The sequence below is a fragment of the Empidonax traillii genome, unplaced genomic scaffold, assembly GCF_003031625.1.
Source record: "Empidonax traillii isolate 1590-97213 ecotype Southwest subspecies unplaced genomic scaffold, ASM303162v1 scaffold89:size1181294, whole genome shotgun sequence".
NCBI lineage: Eukaryota > Metazoa > Chordata > Aves > Passeriformes > Tyrannidae > Empidonax > Empidonax traillii.
In genome coordinates this window covers 621417-645151 of record NW_020955282.1, presented here as the reverse complement: position 1 = coordinate 645151, position 23735 = coordinate 621417, and the positions used below count along the sequence as shown (strand labels likewise).

Here is a 23735-nt window from a genome sequence, read left to right as displayed (position 1 = left end):
TGAGTTTTATCATGTTCCTCTTTATTACTACATTATGAGCAATAGTCAGTCACTCTGTGTGTACCCGTTCTTGCTTTCTAAACACCTCATCACATCACAGAAAGGAGCGATTTTGTGTTTATTGCAAGCACAGTCCCTAAGGGGATCTACAGTCAGGGCATTCTTCATGCTTATCTCTCTCTGGGGAATTGGATCACCTCTGCACAAGGCTAATCCAAGTACATTCCTATACTAGGTTTAGGAGTTAATTTTCATCATAGCTGTAGTTCTTGAGAATTGTGGCTAAAACAATGTTGATAGATAACACACCAATGCTTTGGCTGCTGCTGGTCTGCACAGCATCAAGGCTTTTTTTTTTGTCCCATTCTGCCTGCCCAGCAGGTGTGCTCGGGGTGGGCAAGAGATTTTGTGGGGACACAGCTTGGGCAACAAACCCAAACTGCCCAGTGGGATATACTGGACTGTGTTTTGTCATGCTCAGAAATAAAAACAGAGGTAGAGGAAGAAGAAAGGGTGTGTTTTTGCTTCTGAGGTGTCTGTTGTTTGGAGATTGGTAAAGTGGAGTTTGGGGCATTGGTCAGCCTGTCAGATGTGGGATCAACCCACCCCAACACTGCACAGGCACCGAGAAATGTGCTTGAAGGAAGAAATAGCAGCACACTGTGGTTCTGTCCTAACGGTGCTCACTGAATTAACAAGTGGTATGAAAGATCCCTATGCCCAGTGTTTCTTGAGGTTATTCTAGTCACTTGGATAGATATTCCTCTTGAAGTTGTACACAACTTTATATAGTTCAATGACTATCCATTAGACTAGGGAGAAACCAAGAAAGGTGTGATTAGGCTGCAGTTGCAATGCTGGACTGCTTGGGCATTTACCAGTTTGTACTTGCTGAGAGGGCAGGTGGTGTTTTCTGTGTTCTACTCAGCCTGTCACTGAGTGCATCTCTCAGATGCAAATTAAAACTCACGTTCTTTTTCTGTCTTATTAAATGTTGTGGATGCTGGAGAAGAACAGCTTTAAAAGGAAGGTGGAGAATGTTTTACCTGACAGATATTTAGGGGTAGAAAAGTTGGTAGATCTCCCCTTGTATGTGGAGCTTGTGGATATGGATTATACACCTTCCTTGCCTTTCCCATCATAAAGCATGTATTTACTCTGAGCTATCTCCTACTCCTGCTTGCCCAAAGGCACATTGGATGTTTTCCCTGAAAAATAGACTGGATCTGATATTACAGGCCTGAATCTTAATAATAAACAAGTTCATACAATAAGAATAGATGATTATGGAATGATAGGTTGGTGACTGAAGCATTTGTCAGGTAAAGTGTGGAGTAAATTTTAGTTTTCCAGCTGTAAATTGGAGTCCGAGTAAATTGTGAGAATAAGTAGATAACTTTGTACAGTAGTAACTTACTTGCATTCAAGTATTTTGTAAAACATAGATGGAAACATTTATATCTAAATCAGCCACTCCTTTCTTTGAAACTGGTGAGGACTGCTGAGCTGATTGGCTCAGTGAATTTGTGTTTGGAAACAGTTCTGATGAATTTGTTCAAGAAATAGGAAGGTATTATTCTTAGCTACTGCTTTATGGTGGAACAAGAGTTCAAAACACAAGTAGATGTGGTGGTTTGTGATACGGTTTAGTGGGCATGGTGTTATTCAGTCAGAGATTGGGCTTGATGAACTTGGAGGTGTTTTCCGATCTTAATGATTACTCCAGTTTGCTCTCTCCTTGAACGATTAGGGAAGAGTAAAGAGGATCTCTGAAAGTCCTTTCTTCTGTTTCTTTTAAGAAATGTATTATTTGTGGGGAGTTGACCTTGGCCAGTAGCCACATGCCCCCCATAGCCTCTCAGTCACGCCCTTCTGCATGAAATGGGGTGAAAATAGGAGATGGTTAACAGTTGCTTGGGAAGACAAACACCATAAGCATACCTTGCTTCTCTTTTCACTGAGTTTTTATTGCTGAGTATGACATCATATGGTACAAATCTATGTTGCCTCTGAAGCATGAATATAAATAAAATGCTTGTCTATATAATTTTCTTATTAGTGTAGCTTTTTTTTTTTTCTGGAGAGTCTTTAAGTTAATTCTGTTAGTCTGAGCTGTTTGCATATGTGCCTTGCTAAATACTCATGATACTTGTTCAAAGGCTTTTAAGTGTTAAACCAGAGATTCTTGTATGATACATACATATTTCTTAGCTTGCAGTAAGATTTTTCTAAAACACGTTTTAAGAAATTTTACATACATTCTAACAGAATATGACTGATTCTAGAAATCCAACCATTTAAAAAAAATGCACAGTTGTAAGAATCCTGTTTTAAGCTCCTCAAATCACGAGAGACATAATGGGGCTATTTTCGTTTTTATTGTATCACCCAAGAATAATAATATTATGCCTCAATTTTTGTTCTCCCCATTTTCTTATATAATAATCACACGTGTTTACAAGCTTTGGGAAGATGATTAGGGGTTAACACACTGTAGGAAACCATACAGGTGTCTTTCTCAAAGTATCCTCTTGCACGTGTGCCCATCATTATAGGCAGTCAGCCCAGGGAGAGTAGGCAGCACCTGTTAGTTTTGACTCTAATTTGCACTCATTGTCATGTTGCAGAAATGCAACACTATTCTTTTTTTTTTTTTTTTTTTTTTTTTTTTTTTTTTTTTTAAGTTCCAATTCTAAACTACGGTAATGACAAATTATCAATTAGAAAGCTGTTACTTGCTGGTCATCAAATGGCTGATGTACTGTTTGAAGTGACTGTTGAATGTGAACTCTGAAGAGAAGACAAGGGTCTCTGCCTTTAATAATGTTATTTTATGGGACTGTGTATTCATTCAGTAGTTGAGTGTTGTTTAAATGTATTTTTAAATTTTTTTTCTTGGTAGAAGGGCCTCTACCTTGTGTTATGCATGTTTTCAGGCTATTTAAAAGATGCTCCTTGCGTTTTTTTTCTTAAATTTTTACACTGAAATTTTGGCTGGGTTTTTTCCACCCTACATCTTCCCAATGTTAAATAATATTTAAGCCAAATCAAAAGTGAGCAGTTGTCTGCCCTGGACAGCTTCTGGCATGTCTGTTATAACCTTGGGTTTCTTCTGTTCTGAAAAATAATTCTGTAGTTTAAGCATTTGCAGGGTTCTTTTTTCGGGTTGCATTACCATATTATTACCAGTATTATCAATAAAATTGCTTAATGCAAAAAAATTTAATATTTTCTCTAAATGAGAAATCCTGCTTCAGTGCTTTTATAGCTGATTGAAACCTATTTTGAATGAAATCAGTTAATTATGATGGATAGTAATGGTATTGAGTGGATAATAAACATCCAGTTATTTAGAACTGGGAGGTAATACAGTTTTGAGGCATTTGTTTAGTTGTCTCTAAATCTGGTAAGTGATTTGCGTGCTTGAACACATCCCTGCTGGGAATTTAAAAACCTCACAGAATTACACCTTGTATTTGGCTACTGTTTCAGAGGATGTGGGCATTTCACAGGGTCTGTGTCACACATTCTGTTCCATAGAAATATCTTTGCTGCTTTAAAGGGTCTCAAAGACCACTAGACACTGTAGTTAGAGCCTAAGTCCCTGTTACGATCTAATTATTAGTTATTAGAAATACCACTGCCGGAATTAAGGTACAAATGAGACTAGATGCCAAAGTCAATAGTATGGGTTTTATTTAATAGTAAATGTAAGGCAGTAAAAGAGAGAGAGAGAGAAAGAATAAAAGGAGGGAGGGGAAGAAAGAAAATGACAGAGAGAGGTTAGAATAGAAAATGTATCACCGCTCCATGTAACCCTGTGGCGTCCCTTTGGTCAGGTTCTTCTGGTCTTCTTTGTGGTGAGGGTCCCACAAATCATGGAGTCCAGTGGATTAAGGAGATACCAGGCACCTCCCCTGGAGGTGAGGGGAGTCTTTTGTGACAGGCTCTGGATTTATTACCTCACTTGGATCATGTGCAGTCCTCTGGTGGAGGAAGGCCTCAGGAATGAGTTGGGGGGGGCTTAGCGTGTCTTTGATGGTTTATGACCCTTTTCAGCTGCCTCTCACGTGAATGTCCCATGTGTACATGGGCTTCCTGGAGAGGGGAGGTTACTCCTTTGATTTGCTGTGGAGAGATTTCACCATCACACACCCAAAACCCTTCTCTTCCACCACCTCCTGAGCCCAGCTAAGGCTGATTCTTAACACAGATACATCCTTCTTTCCTGAGCCTTGTTTACTTCTCCTCAGACTTGAGATGATTAAACAATAGCCATATCTCAGGTCCTCCTTCACAGTCCAAATTCCAGTCAGGCATAGGTGGTCCAGGCAGGCAGTTGCTTCCTTGTAGTTTGACAAAAAGTCTTTTCTAGGATTTTGACAGTGTTTAAGACATTACTGACATTTCAGTCCATCACAGTCCCACAAAGGTGTCTGCCGTAAGGGAAGCTTGAATCTTCCTGCATGATTCAGGCACACATCTTCAGACATGCTTTCACATTGTTGGTTTTCTATCCAATATGTCAGCTAATTTTGGAGAGAAAAATGTCAGTGCTCCTGCCTAAATGCCCTGAAAGAAAGGGGCCCTAGGCTTTGTGTGGTACTTCTCTGCCTATAAATGCAGTATTGTCTGCCTATGTGTGTTTTGTAAACATAGCCGAAGTAGACAAGTGAAGTACTCTCAAGTTACATGGGTATGAATTCGGGGAGTTCTTGGGATTAGTATTCAGAATGCAGATTTTCTTGTAGAGGTTCCCTGGTGAGATGACTGGGATGCGTGTTGGGGATCAAGATGAAAACAATAGACCTTCTAGTAAATAATTTGTGAGATTTATTCTCTAATGGAGTTGAAGACTTTGTTTCTGCTTTGCAGTCTTGTTCCCAGTTGTTTAGGAGCTTGACCTTAGACCTGACTAAAAGCAACCTTAAGCTTATTACTTTCAAGATTAGTCTAGGCAAGGTAGACAGACTTTGGGAGTATATGTAGGGGTTTGTATCTCCAATTATGCTTCAGGGACCAGGACAAGAAACTTTCCTCTTCGCTGCCTCCTAAGGTTCAGGGGCAGGTGTTAGTGCTGAGCGTGCAGGAATAGTTCCCTCCATCAGGGATGGATCAATGTTGTTTTCATGAGAAGCAGTGGCAAAAAAGCCTGTTCTTCAGCTCTCAGTTTGGTTTGGTCATATGCTCCAGGCTATTTCAAGGTGTAGTTTTAGGACTGAATATTTTAGTGTTGTAAAAGTGGAGATGGGAGTGAGCAATGGAAAGGAGAAAGCTTGATTTGAAATATAAAAAAATGTAGTTACTTATTTCCTTCTGTGAAGAATTCCAAAGCAGAATTGACTAAATTATGATTAAGATGTACTTACCATGAACAGTATGACTTAGATACTTGAATTGTAGTAGCTGAATCCATGGTTTGCTGTTTTGCTTTTCTTACTAATTTTATGCTTCCGAAGAAGCTAGAAGGTGTAGCAGAATTGCTTGCCTTCTTTTAGTCCCATTTCCCTTGAAGAGTCCTTTGGACTTTGTTTTCATCTGTGTACCAAACATAAACATTTCTCAAAATAAAAAGCAAAACCTAATCTTAATTGTACACTCAGCTAATAAGCCACACATAGTTCATCTCGTCCTTTGATAGCTAACTATTCAATAAACTCTGCTTGCTTTCTTCACCTTTGGTATCCCAAAAGTAAGCTTGTATGCATTGATATTTCAGTTGACTAAAGATAATTTATATTATCCAAAAGTGACTTTCTTATAGCTTTCTTATAAAAAAAAAAAGTTCATAAAAATAAGTCAAGTAATATTGTTGCCCTGCTGAAATAGAGGTCCAGTTTATTAACTTCAGTGTTAGTAGTCTGAGTCATCATCTCTTCTGCTTATGGGATATTTCTAGCTAATTTGGATTTTCACTGCATGTCATAATTGTCTATGTCCAGGCCTAGCTGCCTGTTATCCATGAAAGATGTACCTGAGTGCATGCTGAAGCTGATACTCTGCTTGATAATTCCTCACATTCATCTGCTTTAGTTGCATAAAGGTGCTCACACGGGTTTAAATAGATACTATTTAAGAAATCTTCCTCAAAGAGCTGTACTGTGATGATTTTTACCTCTCGCACAGTCAAGTTGTACTTAAATACTTCTTCTACAGTACCAGTAGCTGTATCTTTGCAAGAACCTTTTTCAGTATAATTTTTTTCTGGTTATGGCTTTTCTTGGATTGCTGAAGGATTTTGATGTGTAGACACATCCGTTCTCTCCCTTTATGTAACGTAAGGTCAGTTTACACACATCAGTTTCACTTTTAAATTGAAGTGATAGGGATTCCACCTTTTGAAGTTCTGAAAGGGCTAATGCACCTTCTCCTGGGACAAGGTGAGAGGATGGATGACCAAACAGACCCTGGCATGCTTTAGAAGCAGTGCTAGAATAGGAAAGTTTGTTTTGGTACATTTTCTTGCAGCCACTTTCAGACATTTTGTGGTCTTTAGCATGGTAATCAAATGTGCAAGGACAATTAATTCCCTTTGGTGGCAATATTCTGAGTCTTCTCATAACCAAAAGATGTGTACCAGAGATGGAAAAGCAGATGAGTACCTGTTGACAACTACAAGGATGTCACCAGGACACTCCCAGATGCAGTTGAAAAGCAAAAGCTCAGCTCAAACTGCAATTGGCCATAGATGTCAAAAACCATAAGAAACGGTTCTTCAGCTCTGTAAACAAAAAACAGAAACAGAAGGAAAATATCCTGCTGTTTAACTGGAGAGGTGAATTAGTCACCACCAATGCTAAAAAGAAAGAGGCTCTCAACACTTTCACATTTGTCTTTACTAGCACTGTTGAGCCCCAGGCCTTGGGAAAAAAGCTTCAAGTAGATTCAAGCACAAATCCGCCATCACTGTAGGACAAGTTGTTATCAATCCCCATGGATCACCATTGGGCCCAACTCTCCTTGATGTCTTCATAAGTGATCTGGATGATGGGATCAACTGTACCACAATGAAGTTTGCCAGTAATACCAAACTGAGTGGGAATCATAGAAGTTTGGATTGGAAGGGACCTTAAAGATCATCTAGTTCTAATGTCCCTCCCTGCCATGGGCAGGGACATCTCCCACTAGACCACATTACTCAGAGTCCCATTTGACCTGGCCTTGAGCACTTACAGGGATGTGGTGTCCACTACTTCTCTGGGCACCCTGTTCCAGTGCCTCAAAGAATTTCTTCCTAATATCCAATCTAAACCTACTGTCCTTTAGTTCAGAGCCAGTCTCCCTTGTCCTATCATTACATGCTCCTGTAAAAAGTCTCCATCTTTCTTGTGGGCTTCCTTTAAGTGCTGGAAGGCCATAATTAGGTTACCCAGGTGTCTTCTCTTTTCTAGGCCAAACAATCCCAATTCTCTTAGCCTTTACTCATAGGAAAGGTAGTCACCCAGTTGTACCTTTACACCAACCTGAAGTTGTTCATTCCATTGAAGTTTTATTGTGAATCTTTAGCAATAATTATAAGCAATCCTTTTACATCCTGAAGCTGAGTTGCAAAGAACTTGGCAATGCCATCTCTGTGGCCAGTAATTAACATTGGGGGCTTTGTCCTTTTATGTGCTATATAAAAGGATAGGAGTATGTTACAGAGACTTTTTTACTACCATCTGAACAGCTGCTCTAGTGTGCTCTTATCACAGCAGTTGTGCAATTATGTGTTGTGCATGTATTATTACAGCAGTTATGTTTGCTGAAATGCACCCCACATCCTCTGAGCCATCCTCAGTGAGGTGCAACATGTGCTACTTATCTCTTATTAACTCAAAGTTTTTTTCTTTCTCTTGCATCTTCATTCTTTTTTATCCTCCCTCTACTTCATTTGGATGTGTACATTCCGACACCTCCTATTTTTCCTGTAGTGACAAACCTTTCTGAAGTGGAGTAAGATTAACTTTCCGGGGTTGTTTTCATCCTCTGTTGATGACACCATGTGAAACAGAGAGGCACAGAGGACCCTCTATTAAGCTTAAAGCAAAATCAAACAAGTGACCCCCCTCCCCCCATCCTATATTTATGGTTTATGCCTCGTGTTTAAATGAACATACATATTATGTGTGTTGAAGTTACAGATTCCCTTATGGTACGTGTCCATATGTGAGGCAGATCATTAAGTTCCTGTTGCTTGGAATGCAGTCTCTCGTGTCAGGGAATTAAAACATTAGGGCATAAAAATGCAGACATTTTTCAGTCTAACAGACTGCATCTTACGTTCTTGGAAAAGGAAGATGAGTTATTCTGAAAAACAGGATTGTTTTCGAATTTTTTTTTACTTTTTTTTTTTTTTCAGAAACAACAGCTCTCCTTAGTAACAATCTCAAAGCACATCTAAAATGAACACTTTATTTGGCCAAGTCATGTGTTGGGTATCACACCAAAACACTATTGGGGATAATTACAAGAAATGCCTCTCGAGCTGATGCAAGCAGGAACAGTGTTAGCCAGCTGGTGTTTAATCACATGTGTGTGGCTAAGATTGTGAGAGAATGTGGAAAGGGTTAATACTCTGTTGAATGCGTGGCTTGTAATTCCATTTTTTGTTTGTTTTTTTTGTTTGTTTGAGTTTTTTAGTTTGTTTTTGATGATGATGTTGTTTTGTTTGTTGGATATTGTGTGGTTTGGTTTTTTTGTTTAGTGGCTTAGGTAACTAAAATCCTGAAATTGTCTGTTATGTGAATGATGGCACACAGAGGCACTGTTATACCTCCTCGTTATGCCGAAGCATTTGTTTGATTTCTTGTATTCGCTAAGATGAATGTTGTATGTCAGGAAGACACTGTTTCTTCCTGAGTACATATTCTTTAATCTTGCCATCACCCTTTCAAAGGTTGACCCAGTCTTGACTGGAGATCAGCAATATTTGACCCAGACAATGTGAGAGAATACTAGTGTGATGTCTGGGCCTTTGAAATTTCTGAAATTGTACAGTTGTTACTACATCATATAGCACTGCTTGGAAAGGTGCAAAATATGAGTTTGGAAAATACTGTTAAAGTATCTTGCTTTGCCCTGCTGTTTATGATTAATATCCTAGACATTATTAAACCACTATTATCCCTGGCTGTCAACTTTGATGCTAGGTGCTGTATTTGTACTGTTTACATCAAGCATGCTTGGATAAGAGGTTTAAGTGAATCTGATACAAATGTTCTCATTGCTGTAAAGCAGCATTTAATCTAATGGGTTTATTTTTTTTCATTAAAATGTTTTCTTTAAAGTATTTTTTCTTTGATGTGTACAATGTAGAAAGGGTACACACCAAATAGAATATGGGGGATGTTTATAAATACTAAGTCTCATTTGTAAATGAAATATGAAGTTTATCTTTGCGTATATAAAGCTGCTAAAGCTAGTTGTAGCCATTCTAAAATGTGTTCATGTCACTAAAATTTGATACTTTGGGATTTATCTTTATTCCTCTTGCATAACAGTGTAAAGAAATAAAATATTCTGTGTGTGGATATATTTAAAATATCTTAATGTGTTCCTATAGTCCCGTTGCTTTTGTGTTTGATTTATATATATTTAAAATATAAGAAGTTACTGTATTGTCCCTTTACTTTTTTTATAGCCATGTGATACCATCATTTGGCTGTGATATCTTTTGACTTTTTAGTTTCCTTTTCTTTTGAAATCTTTCCACTTTCTTAAGTGAAAATGAAAATGCTGTTTGATTCAAATACTTTGTGGTCAATAGCAACCTGCTATTCATTGCTGATGTCTAAAGCCTCTTTTTCTTTATGATGTTCTTTGATTAGATTAGTTATTAGTAATAACTTCTTTGGGTTTTATAAATGAGAAGATTACACAGACAGCAAGAAACTTGCTAATAGTTTAAAGAATTATAGGCAGTATAGGCAAAACCTGTAATGTGGCTTTATATTCCTTAAGCAGTTTAAACAAAATGACTGCTGTAAGGTTTTAAGGGACATTTAACAAGTCAAATATTAGAGACTTCAACAGCTGGTACTTTAATGGAACTGCAGATTCTACCTGTAATTCTGTTAATGCTATGTTATTCCATAATTTTAACTAAAGAAAGATTTCTATTCCTCTTGAACATTGAAGTACAATAGCAGTCACCTTCTCTTAGTTCCATTGGGCAGTTTGCTTGATTTGTTAGAGAGCATAAGAATTAAGTAAATTTCAAAAGGATATGTGTTTGACAATAATCTCTGTAACATTTCAGTGCAGAAAGAAAGAGATGGTTCTGTTATTTGCTTGTATTAAAAATATAGAAAGGCCAGGAGCTGGAGGAAAATTTAAGGAGTTGGTGAAAATATGAACTGGAAAACTATCTCTACTAATGTTTTTTACCTTTGTGATATTGCTAGCATGTTTTTTTTATGTTTCACTTTAATGAATAAAAACGTGTTGAGATTCTGATTCATGTTTACTTTAAAATAATAAACTTTGAATGGTTTCTTACCTGAACTCTGAGTATAATCTATGTGTGTGTGTTTTGCTTTCTCTACTAAAAAGTTTGAACTTAAAATCACACTTTCTTTTAAGAGCAGTAAAATAGGCTTTAAAAGCCACTGCCTCTCATCTTCACAGAGCTTTATGTGGGTAGATACTGCTCTTTCTGCTTTACAAATAGAGGCTTGGTGGAAAGTTAAGGGTTTTTTAAAAGAGGCAGGAAATCTGAGAGTTCTGGGAATCGTTAGCCGAATGGGCCCCAGTGTCCTTACTAGATTGGACGTGGGGGAGGAGAAGAGACAATTTTACCACATAAAGTTGCACTGATCTGAAGGTTGAATTCCCATTCCAGTTGTCATTCTACAAACATGACTTAAAATGGTACCTGTCTTAACCCTTTTCTTCAGTGGTAATGAGCAGAATAATGGCAAAAATTTTTCTGTATGAGGGCCCTGGTAAATAGGATTTAATTGCTGCTGCCATTTAGGTCCTTGTTCCCAAACCAGCAGATCTTAGCTGGATCATTTGGTAGTATAGATGTTTCAGAGCTGTGGACAAACAGATATATTTCTCTCAAGTCTAAAGGAATTAGTTAACACAGTGTCTTCAGAAAGACAAGCAGTAGCTGATCCTCTCTAAAGGCAGTTGATGCAGGCAGGTATCTACATCAGCAGGCTTTATGTGAAGGCAGGTAACGTACTATTTTTTAAAAAATGTAAATTTATGCTGCATCTCATAGGGCCACATAATTTTCACCTAATCACAGAATATGCTGTGTTGGAAAGAACCCATCAGGATTATCAAGTCTAACTCCTGGCCCTGGGCAGGATACCCCAAGAGTCACAGCATGTGCCTGAGAGTATTATCCAATGCTTCTTGAACTCTGTCAGGCTTGGTGCTATGACCACTTTCCTGGGGAGCTTGTTCAGGTGCCCAACCATCCTTTGGATGAAGAACCTTTTCCTGATATCTAGTCTATAACTCCCCTGACTCACCTTCGTGCTGTTTCCTGGAGTGCTGTCACTGGTCACAAGAATGAAGAGATTGGTATTTTTGACCTGGCTCTAATATGTTACTTGGAATAGTAGCCCAAGTTTATAAACTTTGCCTTGTCTTTTATGTTAACAGTGGAGTAACTGCACCTGTCCTGTGCAGGGCCAGAAGCTGAACTTGTTGATCCTTGTAGATCCCTTCCAACTTGGCATATTCTGTGATTCTGTCCCCTGCTTTCTATTTGTTAGCTGGTTTTGTTTTCTTGCCCTGCTAAGAGTGGGTGTCATGGACCAGAAGTGAAGGGTATGTGTAAAGTTTGCCTATAAATGAGATGCAGAAGCCTTGGGTAAGTGCTCTGCCAAACCAGCTCCCTCAGCGACCAGCAAGTTCTGAATGCACATAGGCAAATGTGGAGCAGCATTTACTAGTATGAGATCAACTGTAGGGCTTCAAGACTGGATTTGGCTCCTTGGCTGTGCCTGTGGTCAGGACAGTGTGCCCTTACTTGTCCTCTAAAGTCCCAGATTTTCTATTTCAGAAAGTATTAACAACTTGATGAACAAAGAAGAAAGAAACAGTCCTTTCAAATTCAGTTTCCTAACAAATGACTCTGCTGATAATGCTTTAAAATGTCCCACAGGTGTCTGTGAAAAGTGACCTTTTCATAAGTGGGTTCAAACTTTCGTAAATTACTGTGCATGTTATTTCAGAAAGGACAATTAAATTAATAATATTAGAATTATGTTGTTATATGTTTTTTTAAAGGACCATGATGCTATAGAAAAAGTGTTTGAGTGTAAGTATAAAATAAGTAGGCAAAATGGGGTGATCTGGAACAGCTAATGGCAATTCTGTCATTGGAAGAATATGAGAGCAATGTACCTTTTTTGTTCAAACAAAAACAGTCAGGTTAGATTCCCTCAGAGTTTAGACACATTACTTCCCTTCTGTAATGGTGGCCATAATGTTCACGGCCTGTTTTCACTAGGAGCAATGCTGGTATGAATTATGTGTCATACATCCACTGAACATTCCAAAAGCTTGCAGTGTTTTTTGGCTCTGTCTGCTTCTAGGCTTGAACACACCCTCTCTGTCGCCTTCACAGTTAAAGATTTAGTATTTCTGCATTTTGTAGCTTCATCGTTATAACATTTGTCTCCAAGATGTCAGCTGTTGTGATAGCTTTTCTCAAAAAGCATCTTAATGCGAGGTGAGAAAACAAGCAGACCTGACAAGTCAGTGACATTTCTCTGTTTGTGACTGGAACGCTGCATCTGGATTTGCTTTTGTCCCGTAATGCAAAGCTGATAGCTAAAATACAAATGCAGTCATTAAATGAAGAAAAACTTTAAGAGTAATTGGATGAAATCAGAGAGTTTTGTTGGAAGGGAAAATAATTTTATTAACTCTGTTTTAAGTTCCTTAAATTCTGGATGGCCATTGGTCTTCAGGCATGGTAAGAATCATGCAGATCATTAGTTTGTAATGATATCATTGATTGTTTTAAAAATAATCTAAAGCTGTATCTTACCTGCTACCATCAGAAAATGTAGCTGTGCATTAGGGTTCATTAAACAATTCAGCTGTGGGCACCTTCTGAAATTAAATAACTTTGAGAATAATTTCAGTAAAAGGCTTGGAACAAGTACAATTTCAGATGGGTAACAGCTGTGTTTTGGTGTATAGATATGAGTCTGCTTCACAGAGGAAATAAAACTGTGCAGAAATAGACTGTAGTCCTGAAGAGAGCCCTGCTCTGCTTGTGAGTGCACTCCCAGTTGTGAGATTAAAACATCTCTAGCTATACTTTTTTCAGTTTCCTGGTAGCCCTTTTATTCTCTTTATCTCTTACAATAGTTCAGTGTTGTGCTATGATAATATTTTTTTTCCTGTCATAATTTTCTTGCCCTGTTTTGCTGGTTAAAAACGGCTAAGCACTTGTCAAGAAGGATGCCTTTTTCTGCATTGGCGCTGGGGGCTGTTAATGACCTGAAAGCTCCCAGCGTGGGCTGGCTCAGAGGAAGTCTTCCTGTAGGTTGTAATCACTTACTGCTCTTGGGAGCTAAGGTTCAGTTACATAGATTTCACTATAATACTCGTGGTAGTGGTGCTAAAGGAATAATTTCCACTTTGCCTCGTTGCTGGGAACTTTTACTTAGGGAGGAGAGAGAAGAACCACCTGCTGAGTGACCTCTGTGCCTTTCACCTCCCTTCTCTTGAATCTTGATTATTAGCATTTTGAGATTTTTTTTAACTGGTTTAATTGAAGTTCCAGCCGAGTTCTGCTTGCTCGAAAAGGTCTTTCAAGTTGGTGATGCGAATTTGTATTTATAGCATTAATAAAATCATGTTATTTGTTTGTTCTCATCTAGGTGCTTGAACTGGGATTTGATTTCTCATCCTATGGATCACTGAATGAGTAACAGATGGCCTTGCCTCGTCTTACAGGCGCTTTACGCTCCTTTTCAAATGTCACTAAACATGAGGATTACAGTGAAGAATTAGCTGACTTAGTGGTAAAACTTTTTTTCTTTTACAAAACATAATTACAGTAAGAATTGTTTGCTTTCTTCATTTGCATTTCTATTTTATAAGGGTGGGCAAGCAAAACTGTGCAGAGTGTGTGTATTCCTTGCACAAAACCGTGCATTCCTTCATAGTGTCCTCACTCAAAGTCAGATTTGCTGTAGCTTTGTGATTTATACTAGGCTCTTACAATCATGATGTGCTATATGGATAGGACTGCTTGGCTGTGTTGGTACAGCCCTGTTAATTCATCTTTCAGGACACTGGATAGGGCTGGTGTGTTTTTAGCTCTGAGCTCATGTAGAGCTGGGAAGCCAAACATTTCCTTTTTAATATTAAGTTCACTGAACGTAAGTACTTTTTTAGTTTCCCAAGGCATTAAAACAGTAGATACCTTGTAGGAAAGTGTAATCTGAAATGAGTTTGGAATTTTGGGAGCTGTAAATCCATTGAAGTTGCAAGAGTTTGGCTTCATAGAGAATTTTGCTTTGGAAGAGTCAAGTAGTGAGAGATGATGTGTGCATTTGCATATCCTTCTTCCTTACTCTCAGGAAAGAGTCTAGAACAGGTAGCAGGAAAACTGCTTGCAATTGTTACTATGTACTGACTGAATGCAGTTGGAAGGAAGTGTTTTTATCTGGTGTTTCATTTTAATGGAACCTTCATATACTAATTTGAAATAAATAAGCCCAAATATTTTGCGTTTTCAGACCAAAAGGTCAAAACTACATGCACAGTTGCTGAAGTCTGATCTTACTTGGAAGAAGATAATAAAGTTCATCGATGACAATTTGGACAAAAAAGAACACCAAACTGTAAATGGTGATTTAAAAACTATATTACAAGCTGCAAAACAAATAGGTATGTTTTCATTATCTAGTAGTCTAATAATACACTGTTTTATTTGGGGATGGGGTGAGTTCAAGCTGCTTTCTGCCTGCATACTTTGCATATGGGTACAGTTTTAGTTCTACCTTGACACCAGTTTTTACCCTGAAATATTTTTAAAACTTCAGTTAATCTAATATGCACATGGATAATTTGGTATTCTGTTTTATTTCAAGATGTGATTCCATTGTGGATATTCTTGGTTTTTTTGGTAGTGTTGTATTGTGGTGTGTGGTGTGGTTTGTGATCAACGATTACTAAGCAGAAACAACAGATTCTTTTGGAATGAGAGTACTCTGAGAAAAGAACAATCTTGGCATTGCTTGCTTTAGTTCCATGTAATTGCTACAATGAAAAATTGCTCTGCTGCATAGGTGGATAAAAATGTAAGAAATACTTTCTGCTTTAAGTATTTGGTGTTGAGGAGAGAAATAAATAATAAATTTCACTCATCTGGAATTAAACTTTTAAAACTGAAATACATTATGGCAAAGAAAGTGTGGAAGTGTGAAAATATGGTTTTGATTGGAAAGACTAAACCTAATTCAGCTTTTGCTCTTGGCAGAATTTAACTTCATCAGTCTTAAACTGAGTGCATGACTTGAGCTCTTACTGTCACATATTTAAGAAATTTTTGTTTCAGTCTCATAGGTATATTTTCCCCTTTTCTGATTGTGTTTCAAATATCTTGAATAGAACTCTAAGTGAAAAGACTGAGAGAATGAATACATATAAATATATTTACTTGGTTTTGGCGTTATAGAGCAGTTTTTTGTTACAATACAGATGTTAACCTGGCACTTTTACGTGTCTACTTCTTGACGGTTTTTTTTGGAAATACCTAGTAAATTGAGAAAGAAACAAATATCCAAATACAGACTTTCAAAAAAGGCTAGACAAGTTATTCATGTCCGACGTGTAGTGATCTGTTGTGCTGTACAATTGCAGAAGATGTCTGTTAAAGCTCTTAATGGTTATAGCGTATATTTAATGAGCCATCAGAAGTATAATTTTGAGTGTTTCTCAAATCACTGACAAAAATGTTTTAAACTTCTCTGGTGATACCCATGTTCTAAATTTTGCTCTGTGGTTCATTCCTTCAATTTTAGTGACATACCTCTGTTGTTTTTACAAATTTGGTACTTTTTTCTTGTTTTTAATCCTCTTTTTTCCAATACGAAAAGGAGGGCTAGTGCTATTGATTGACTTCTAGCTTTTCTGGGCTGGAATTTAAGCATCTGTCTGCCTGTCTTTCTGTGACAGGCTGCTGGGAAGGGCCACCTCTTTGCCCCAAGCCAAGTACCTCTGCTTCAGGGCACAAATTTCAGCTGGCACTTGGAACACACAAGATTTGGGGGAAAATCATGAAGGATGGGGACTGAGTTTGCACCAACCGTCAGTACCTAAAGTTAATAGGAAAAGGTGCAGTCTGTAATGATAAAAGATACGTATTGTTTGAGAAAGCTGTTTTAAATGTCCACTATGTTTAGTGTAATCACAAGAGGTACTGGACTAAAATGTTGGCTGGCAAACATATGACTATAAAGTTTGCAGTGTAAAAAAGCAAGACCATACGTAGTATAGCAAGTAGGAAAAAAAAAATCCAGTGATGAAAAAAAAGATTATAAACAAAATAAGTATTTACCATTCTTTGCTGCGAATGTTATCTGTGAAAATAAATTGGCAGATGTGTGTTTTCTGTATTAGTGACAGAAACAAGTATTAGCTGTGTGATTTTATATTCAGTTGTGTTTTTTTTTTAAATTTTAACTTTTTGCCGAAGATGACTGCAAGAACTTTTTAATTTCCATCCGCCTCCCTCAACTTTTAATAGCAGGCCTATCCAGTGTGGTGGGTAGGTAGAGCAAATTGAAAGACTTGAAAGTAATAGTGGTAAATTTTTGTTTGATGGAGTGGAGAAGGCAAAACAAATGAAAACAGATGCATGATTATTTAGTTAGAACAAGTTAAAAAGAAACCATCAGCTTTGACGCTTCTGAATAAACACGTATAATGTTATGCAGACACAAATCAGAATAGATTGCAGTGATTGAAGCACAGACTGAACTGATAGTTCCAACCAACATCATCAGGAATGTATGGCAGGGAAAGAGAAATTTTTACTTTAATTTCAAGGAAATGAAATCTCAGCCTAGGCAACAGATACTATGTTATTGATTTACTCTATGAGGTAAATTTCTCTTAATGAAATGATCTGATGGCATAAAAACAAAAAGAGTATCTTCTAGAAGCCCATCTTTTGCCATCTTGTCTGGCTCATTTTACTGAGATGGGAGGAGTAGATATATATTTATATATGTTTGAGATGTATTTATATATGTTTGAGATATATTTATATATGTTATGTATCTTCGATATGTAGGTATCTAATTATCTTGTAAATATCACCTCCAGTCCTCCCCATGAATTTGTCAGCTTTTGGAAGTGCACCACAGGGAAATTCAAGCTAAATACTGAATTTTTATGCACCTCCATTTAAATGTTATGTTTCTAGATACTCAGCCTTGATCTGCTTATGCTGGATTTTTCTTCCTTCTTTCTGTTACATTGTTGGGAAGAAATACCTTGCTTTTCCTTCGATTAAATCTAAGTTGAATCAAGTCACAAGTAAAAAAATTCTCCATGTTGCCATTGTATAAAATAAATAAAATACCCAGTTTGCTGGCTGGTTTTGTTTAGTTTATGCTTGATGACTTAAAATTTTGTTTGGCAGTGACATTTTAGTTCATCGTATGAAGGTTTTGCTTATGTTTTCCTTGAGTACCTTTGTGAATATTTGTGTAAGAAGTAAATTCATGTTTTTAGCTAATAATATATTATTTGCATAATATGATGTTTTGTAGATAGAAATCTAAATTAATTAATAAATTAATTTGCTGTAATTATTTTGAGCAATTTTTCTAACCAACAAACACTCTGTAGTAATTCTACTGGGAATTACTACAAGAATTCAGTAATTCCCAGCTGAGTTCTGTATATGAATATTCAGACTAGGCGATGAATAAATAGTGAGACAAAGAGGAAATTTGTCACCGTTAAAGAGCTCATAAATATACTGTTGTGAGTTTAAGACCTCTGGCAAGTTTTTTTCTCCAGCTCAGAAAAATAAGAAAGCATTGGTAATTCTTAATAGGAATTTTTAGGATGTAGAAATATAATGAAGACAGATAGTTTATTGTCATATAGCTTTTATAGTTCTGTACCTTGCAACAATTGTTACTTTTTATGGTCTTCTTTTGATATCTCTGTTGATGAGACTTGCAGCAAGAAATTGAATACAGTTATGTTATAGGTAATGAAAAACTATTAGTATGAAGTGTGTAAAGTTACATTTGGTTTTGTTAACAGTTGGAGCTGAAAATGGACAAGAAGCAATTGAAAGTGGAGCTGTTTTTCTTTTTAAGACATTTCAAGGGAAAGAATGTGTTGGCCATGATGAGACAAAGGTGATCAAGCAGATGTTTGGGCCATTTCCATCATCATCTGCTACTGCAGCTTGTGATGCCACATCTCGGATTGCTTCTCACTTCACTGAAGAGCAGCTTACAGCCCTCATACAGATGGATGAAGAGCAAAATGGTGATAATAGAGTGTTCTTCGGTAAAAATATAGTGTTTTCTTTTGATATGCATGATTTGGATCACTCTGAAGAGCTGCCTGTGAATGGTGAGGCTGATGCACAGAAAAATATAAGCTTAGATTATAACAAATTTCTGAATAACCAGTTGAATCACTTACGGAATTACTGTGATGAGAAATCTGATCTCAAGTCTTCAGAAAAAGTAGATGATTCTTTTTTATGGTGCGAAGTTGGAAAGTACCTGAAGGAATCTCAAGGGGGTCACCCTGGAGGGCCAACAACAGAAGACCTCTGCTGTACGTTGTATGAGATCCTTGCTTCTACCAAAAGTGGCGATGAACTGCAAAATGAGGTACAGTAGAATATTAACCAGACTGTGTTTATTTGAATGCTACAGAAATATACAATTATTTCACTTTAGTCTGTGTCAATATACTTTATCCAGGTATCATCTGTGCTTTTTTTTTTTTTTTAAATTTGTCTTGAGAAATCACATGTCAACATCATGATTTATTGGGCAAAAGATGGATGCAGCATGAGTTTTATGTGAAGAGCCTCCTTTTCCCTTTTATTGGGCAAGCTATTACTTTTTTTTTTTGTGGCCATTTACTGAGCTTCTCCCTACTTTTCTTTTTAAGCAGAAACCAGTTTAGCCTGCCTATAAAAGTGTGAGGAACTTACAAAGTCAAACTGAAGTATATTCCTTGGGCAGGTTTCATCTCCAGTTTTCAGAGCCTCCAGCTGGAAGGCTGCACAGGTGGTGCTACTTTAAAACTTTGTCATATCACGTCTGTTTCTTTGAATAAGGAAAGAGGATGGCTGGGTTTCTTACAAGAATGGCAGAGAAAGCTCGAGGAAGAGGGAACAGTTACTGGAGTTGGAGGATAAGCATAGTAACAGAAAGGGGAAGAAGCATGATTAAAGGCCGGTGAAGAGGTTTTCCAGGTGTGTGCATAAGATAATCTAGGCAAGGGAGAACTTGTTTTGAATGGGGTCGGGAAAGAATTCCTGCAGTTTGCTAATTCTTTTTTTTCTATGCACTTTTCTGTTAGGTTTACTTTATTCTTCCTAACTTGCCCTGCTTTCCTTCCCTGAAAACATCTAGTACAAAACTGACTTTTCAGAGAGATTTTAAATTTGAAAATTTGCTACTGAAGTACAACTGATGGTAGGAATAAAGAGCAGTGAAATACACTATAGTGAAAATTTTCAGGATTTTTGCCATCACAGTTGCAGATTTTATTCTTACAAAAAAATTAAGAGATAGATTTTAGATTTAAATAACTATGCATGGATATCTAGTGCATAAAGATATAATTGCTGAAACCATATTATTGTTTTGTTTGGTAATCAGTAGACCTCATTTTGGCTGCCCTTTGAGCTGCATTCTGCATATGAATATTTTCTTATAGAATTCTAGTTTGAGATCCTAAATATAAGAGGAAGCTGATATAATTTCTACTTCATTGAAATATATTTGGAAAATAACACTTCAATCCATGTCTGCAAACAGTTTAATATTTTGCTTGATTGTATTGAAGGAGAACATGTGAAAATAGAAGACTGAACAGGTCTTGGGTAAAGAAATTGAGTAAAGAAACTTGAATGTCAAATGAAACACAAAAAGAGTATCTTCATTTGTAATAGGGACCTGAAGTTTATAGTTCCATATTTCTGCATAATACCTACTTAATGCCTAAGTTTACTTTGTAAAATGTGTTAAAGGAAAGGCTCAAAACCTTTCACTTGAAGCAAGAAGGAATAACCTTATTTTTATTTCGCAACTTTATGATCATAATGGATTGCGAAATGAATTGGCAGAAAGTTCAAGCTATCAGTTTTTATGTAGGTCACGATTAAAGGCTTCCTTTCCATTAGTTTTTGGAGCAAAGAATTCTTGGCAAAATTTCTCTTTTGATGGCTTTATGGTTTTAATTTGATAATATGAAAAAATTGTGTGCCAGCAAACTGAAGATTATTCAGCAAGTTTCTTTAATAAAAGTCACTAGAGAGAAGAAGGATTCTTTCCTTGGAGTGTCTGAAAACTATATCTTATTTTAGATTGTTAAAAGCAATTAGTAATAAGAAATAAAAATAAAAAAGCCCAAAGATCTCCCCATTCTCCTTATTTTGGTCTTATTTCATTGTTCATTGTGCAATTTGGGGGTCGAGGAGGGAGTAAGACGAATTTGAACCCGATCACCTTTTGTTAAAGACTAGCTGGCATTTGTATTGTGCTCTCTGTAAGCATAGTCATGGCTTGAAAATTTGTTCTGGGCTTTGGATTTTACTATTACTTAGGGATTTTTTTTTTTTTTTTATTACAGCAATTTTGTTGGTGCCATCGTTAAGAGCAGATGGTACTTTTAAACCTGAAGATAACCCATTTTTAGAACTAGGTCATAGGTTTGCTGTATGAGATGGTATAACAAGTATGTGATTGATCATGCATACTGAAAATCTTTCATTGCTTGGGGGAATGCATACATGCTAAAGTGTCTATGCTCTATGAATTTTTTTTTCTTTATAAAGAAAAAAAAGAACTATCGATATGAAAGGATAATTCTTTTCAATAAGAATCCAGATCTGTAAAATGCATTTTTATATTTTAAATATAAAATACCACTCTATGTTTATTATTAAACAAGAAAAGAACATGCTGGTGGTGAGGATATTGGTGAGTGGACTTCTGTATGACAATTTCATTTGATCCTTGAGCAAACTTTACTGAGATTTCAGACCACATTAAGAATACAAACATTTTATATAATTTCAGGGCTGGGCTGCTATCCTGTTTGTTTTTTTGGGGTTGTTTAGTGTATGTATAGGCACACATGTATGCTGTTTAGGTTTTCGTCTACTTAATGAACTCTTCAAGGAATTGAAATCAGTTGCTTTCTACAGCAGCATGTAGCTTATGTTTAAAGCGGTTGGCAAGGTAGAAGAAATATTTTGTTTCCACTGTTTAACAACATTCCGCTCTTCCTTTGGGACAGTTTGTTTATCTGGCATATCAGTGGTGACTTTTAATTAGAGGAAAATTGATTCTTATGATTGGAGTGATAAAGGAGTTATAATTTAAGTGTTTAGGGCATGACTTTTCATTTGGGACATAAGTTCTAGTAAAGCTAAATGACAGCTACACACTTTTCACAGTGTCTCAGATTTTGTTGATGAACGTAAGATTGTAATGATGTGTTAACAAGACCATTATTTAAACACAGGAAGAAAAAGTGGATGGCCAGTTACAGAGTTCAGCCAATGACTTTTGTGGGTTTTTATTAAAACTTAGTATGCAGTGTATTTCTCAAGTTGAGCAGTTTCTAATATATGATGCTTTCAGAATGAAGACTAGAGCCATCTTGAGAGCATTTTAACAGATTTTCCACCTGTCACCTCCCAGGGTAACTAGGAAAAAGTTAGAAGGGTTTTTTATTCCTGTTTGATTACACCATGCTATTCTTTGAGGGCATCTCTTTCTTCTGTGAACTCTTGATGTAGTTTATCTGCAAAATTTGTCTGAATTTTATTTTGGAAATACCTGTCTGTTTTTACACTAAGGCAGATGTACATTATCATAACAAAAAATTTCCTGTAGAGATAAAGTAACCGGAGGAAAAAAGGAAGTTCAATCAGAACTGTGTTAAGATCTAATTAATACAGCATACATTATGAAAAATTGTTTATTCTATTCATCTTGGAACAAGGAAAGAACTTTGCCCAAATAAAATTAAAAATATTAATGTCATTCCGTGTATTCAATTAAATGGTGTTTCCCAGACAAAAAACATTTTAAACGTGTAAATGGCTAGAACACTAGGCTAAGATGTGAAATAGCAGGACTTTTTCCAGAAAATTACATTGTAAGTAGTAGTTTCAGTATTACATAATAGCACGTGTATTTGTATTTTCTTATCTCTACACACAATACCTTTATTTACCATATAATAAGACACAAGGCACTTACCGGGTAGGCTCTTTTTGTCTGCTTTATAGTTGCGACTGTTTTCCAGCTGTCTGCATTAAAAGGTTAACATATACATGTACTTGGAACTATAGCATCCAGAGGTTCTATCAGTTAAATACAGTCCAGCTGTATTACCAACCGTTGTGGTGTGAAAAAACATTCCTTTTTATTTAATTTCTACCAATAATTCAGTATTCATCAACCACTCACCAAAAATGTAAGGTAAGTTTTCCTCCTTGTTGTCATAAGCTGTATGTATGTCATAACCTGACATACAGTAAGAGGCCAAAGGGTAGTAATGTGGAGTTTGAAGGTTCTCAATCCTTCCTTCAGGGGTGAAAAACATTCATTTCAAATCAAAGTAAACCTGAAATTGGAAGTCCAAGTTGTGGAATATAGGTTTTATATGATGAAAAAAGAGGTCAGGAATTGGGCAGCACCTCTTCCTGTATGTATTCCTTATTAGATCCATCCAGTAATATAGTGATCATTAGAGCCAAAAGGTTATTGCTTCATTACTGAATTTCAATTCTTTTCATACTTATTTCAGAATGGAAGTTAACAGATTATTTTTTTTTTTTTCGGTGTAGTGTTCTCTGAATGCTTGATGTAGCAACAGACTTTTAGACAGTTTTCTCCAGCCACTTCTAAGTGGAGCTCTGTTGTCTCTCAGGCTTCTGCCTGTAACTGGTTTTTAGCTGCCTTTGTCACTGCTAGCAAGATAATGACTTCTTTTTTTTTTTTTTTTTTCCCACGTGAGTTCATCTACAGTGTTTCTGTTGCTTTATCTTAATCCCACCACAAATGTCTGCCAAGATGCCTTGTTGGTCGAACCTGTAAATACTCATGGAATCAAGAACAAGGGCAACTTAACTAATTTGTCAATTCAGTGAACTGACAGGAAGCTGCTCTGTGTCCACCACCAACCTTTTTGCAAAAGAAGTACAGAAGAGTAAAGAAAAGCAAAATCTGTTTAAATGTTCACAGAATATAGAATGAAAATTTTCTGTCAGTGATACAATATCTTAAACTGAGGAAGACTCATTAATAAAAGAAGGTGAGAAAATTAGTCCCAGCTTCTTCCCTGAAGACCGCCTCAGTCTTGTTGCTTAGGTTTTTAAAATGAGCTTGTTTTCTGCTTTTTGACTTTATTCAGGGCTGGTTTTATGATCACTTTTCCTTTTTTTTTTCCTGTTTTTTTTTCTAAAACATTTTTAAAAATGAGCATCAAAGAACTGTGCTTGTACCTTCTTTTCCAGATGATGCTATGCCTTTTAAACACTGTCTTTC

General features: G+C 36.7%; 1 protein-coding gene across 1 annotated transcript in view; it reads left to right on the top strand.

The window, feature by feature from the left end:
* The window catches only part of ASCC3 (activating signal cointegrator 1 complex subunit 3), a 255756-nt gene that overhangs the window by 3570 nt on the left and 228451 nt on the right, over positions 1–23735 (top strand). The window contains exons 2-4 of the mRNA XM_027881455.1: positions 13836–13979; positions 14700–14850; positions 18247–18830. Coding sequence (XP_027737256.1) covers positions 13890–13979; positions 14700–14850; positions 18247–18830 — 825 coding nt within the window. The 5' untranslated portion in view covers positions 13836–13889. The remainder of the gene's footprint in view (positions 1–13835; positions 13980–14699; positions 14851–18246; positions 18831–23735) is intronic.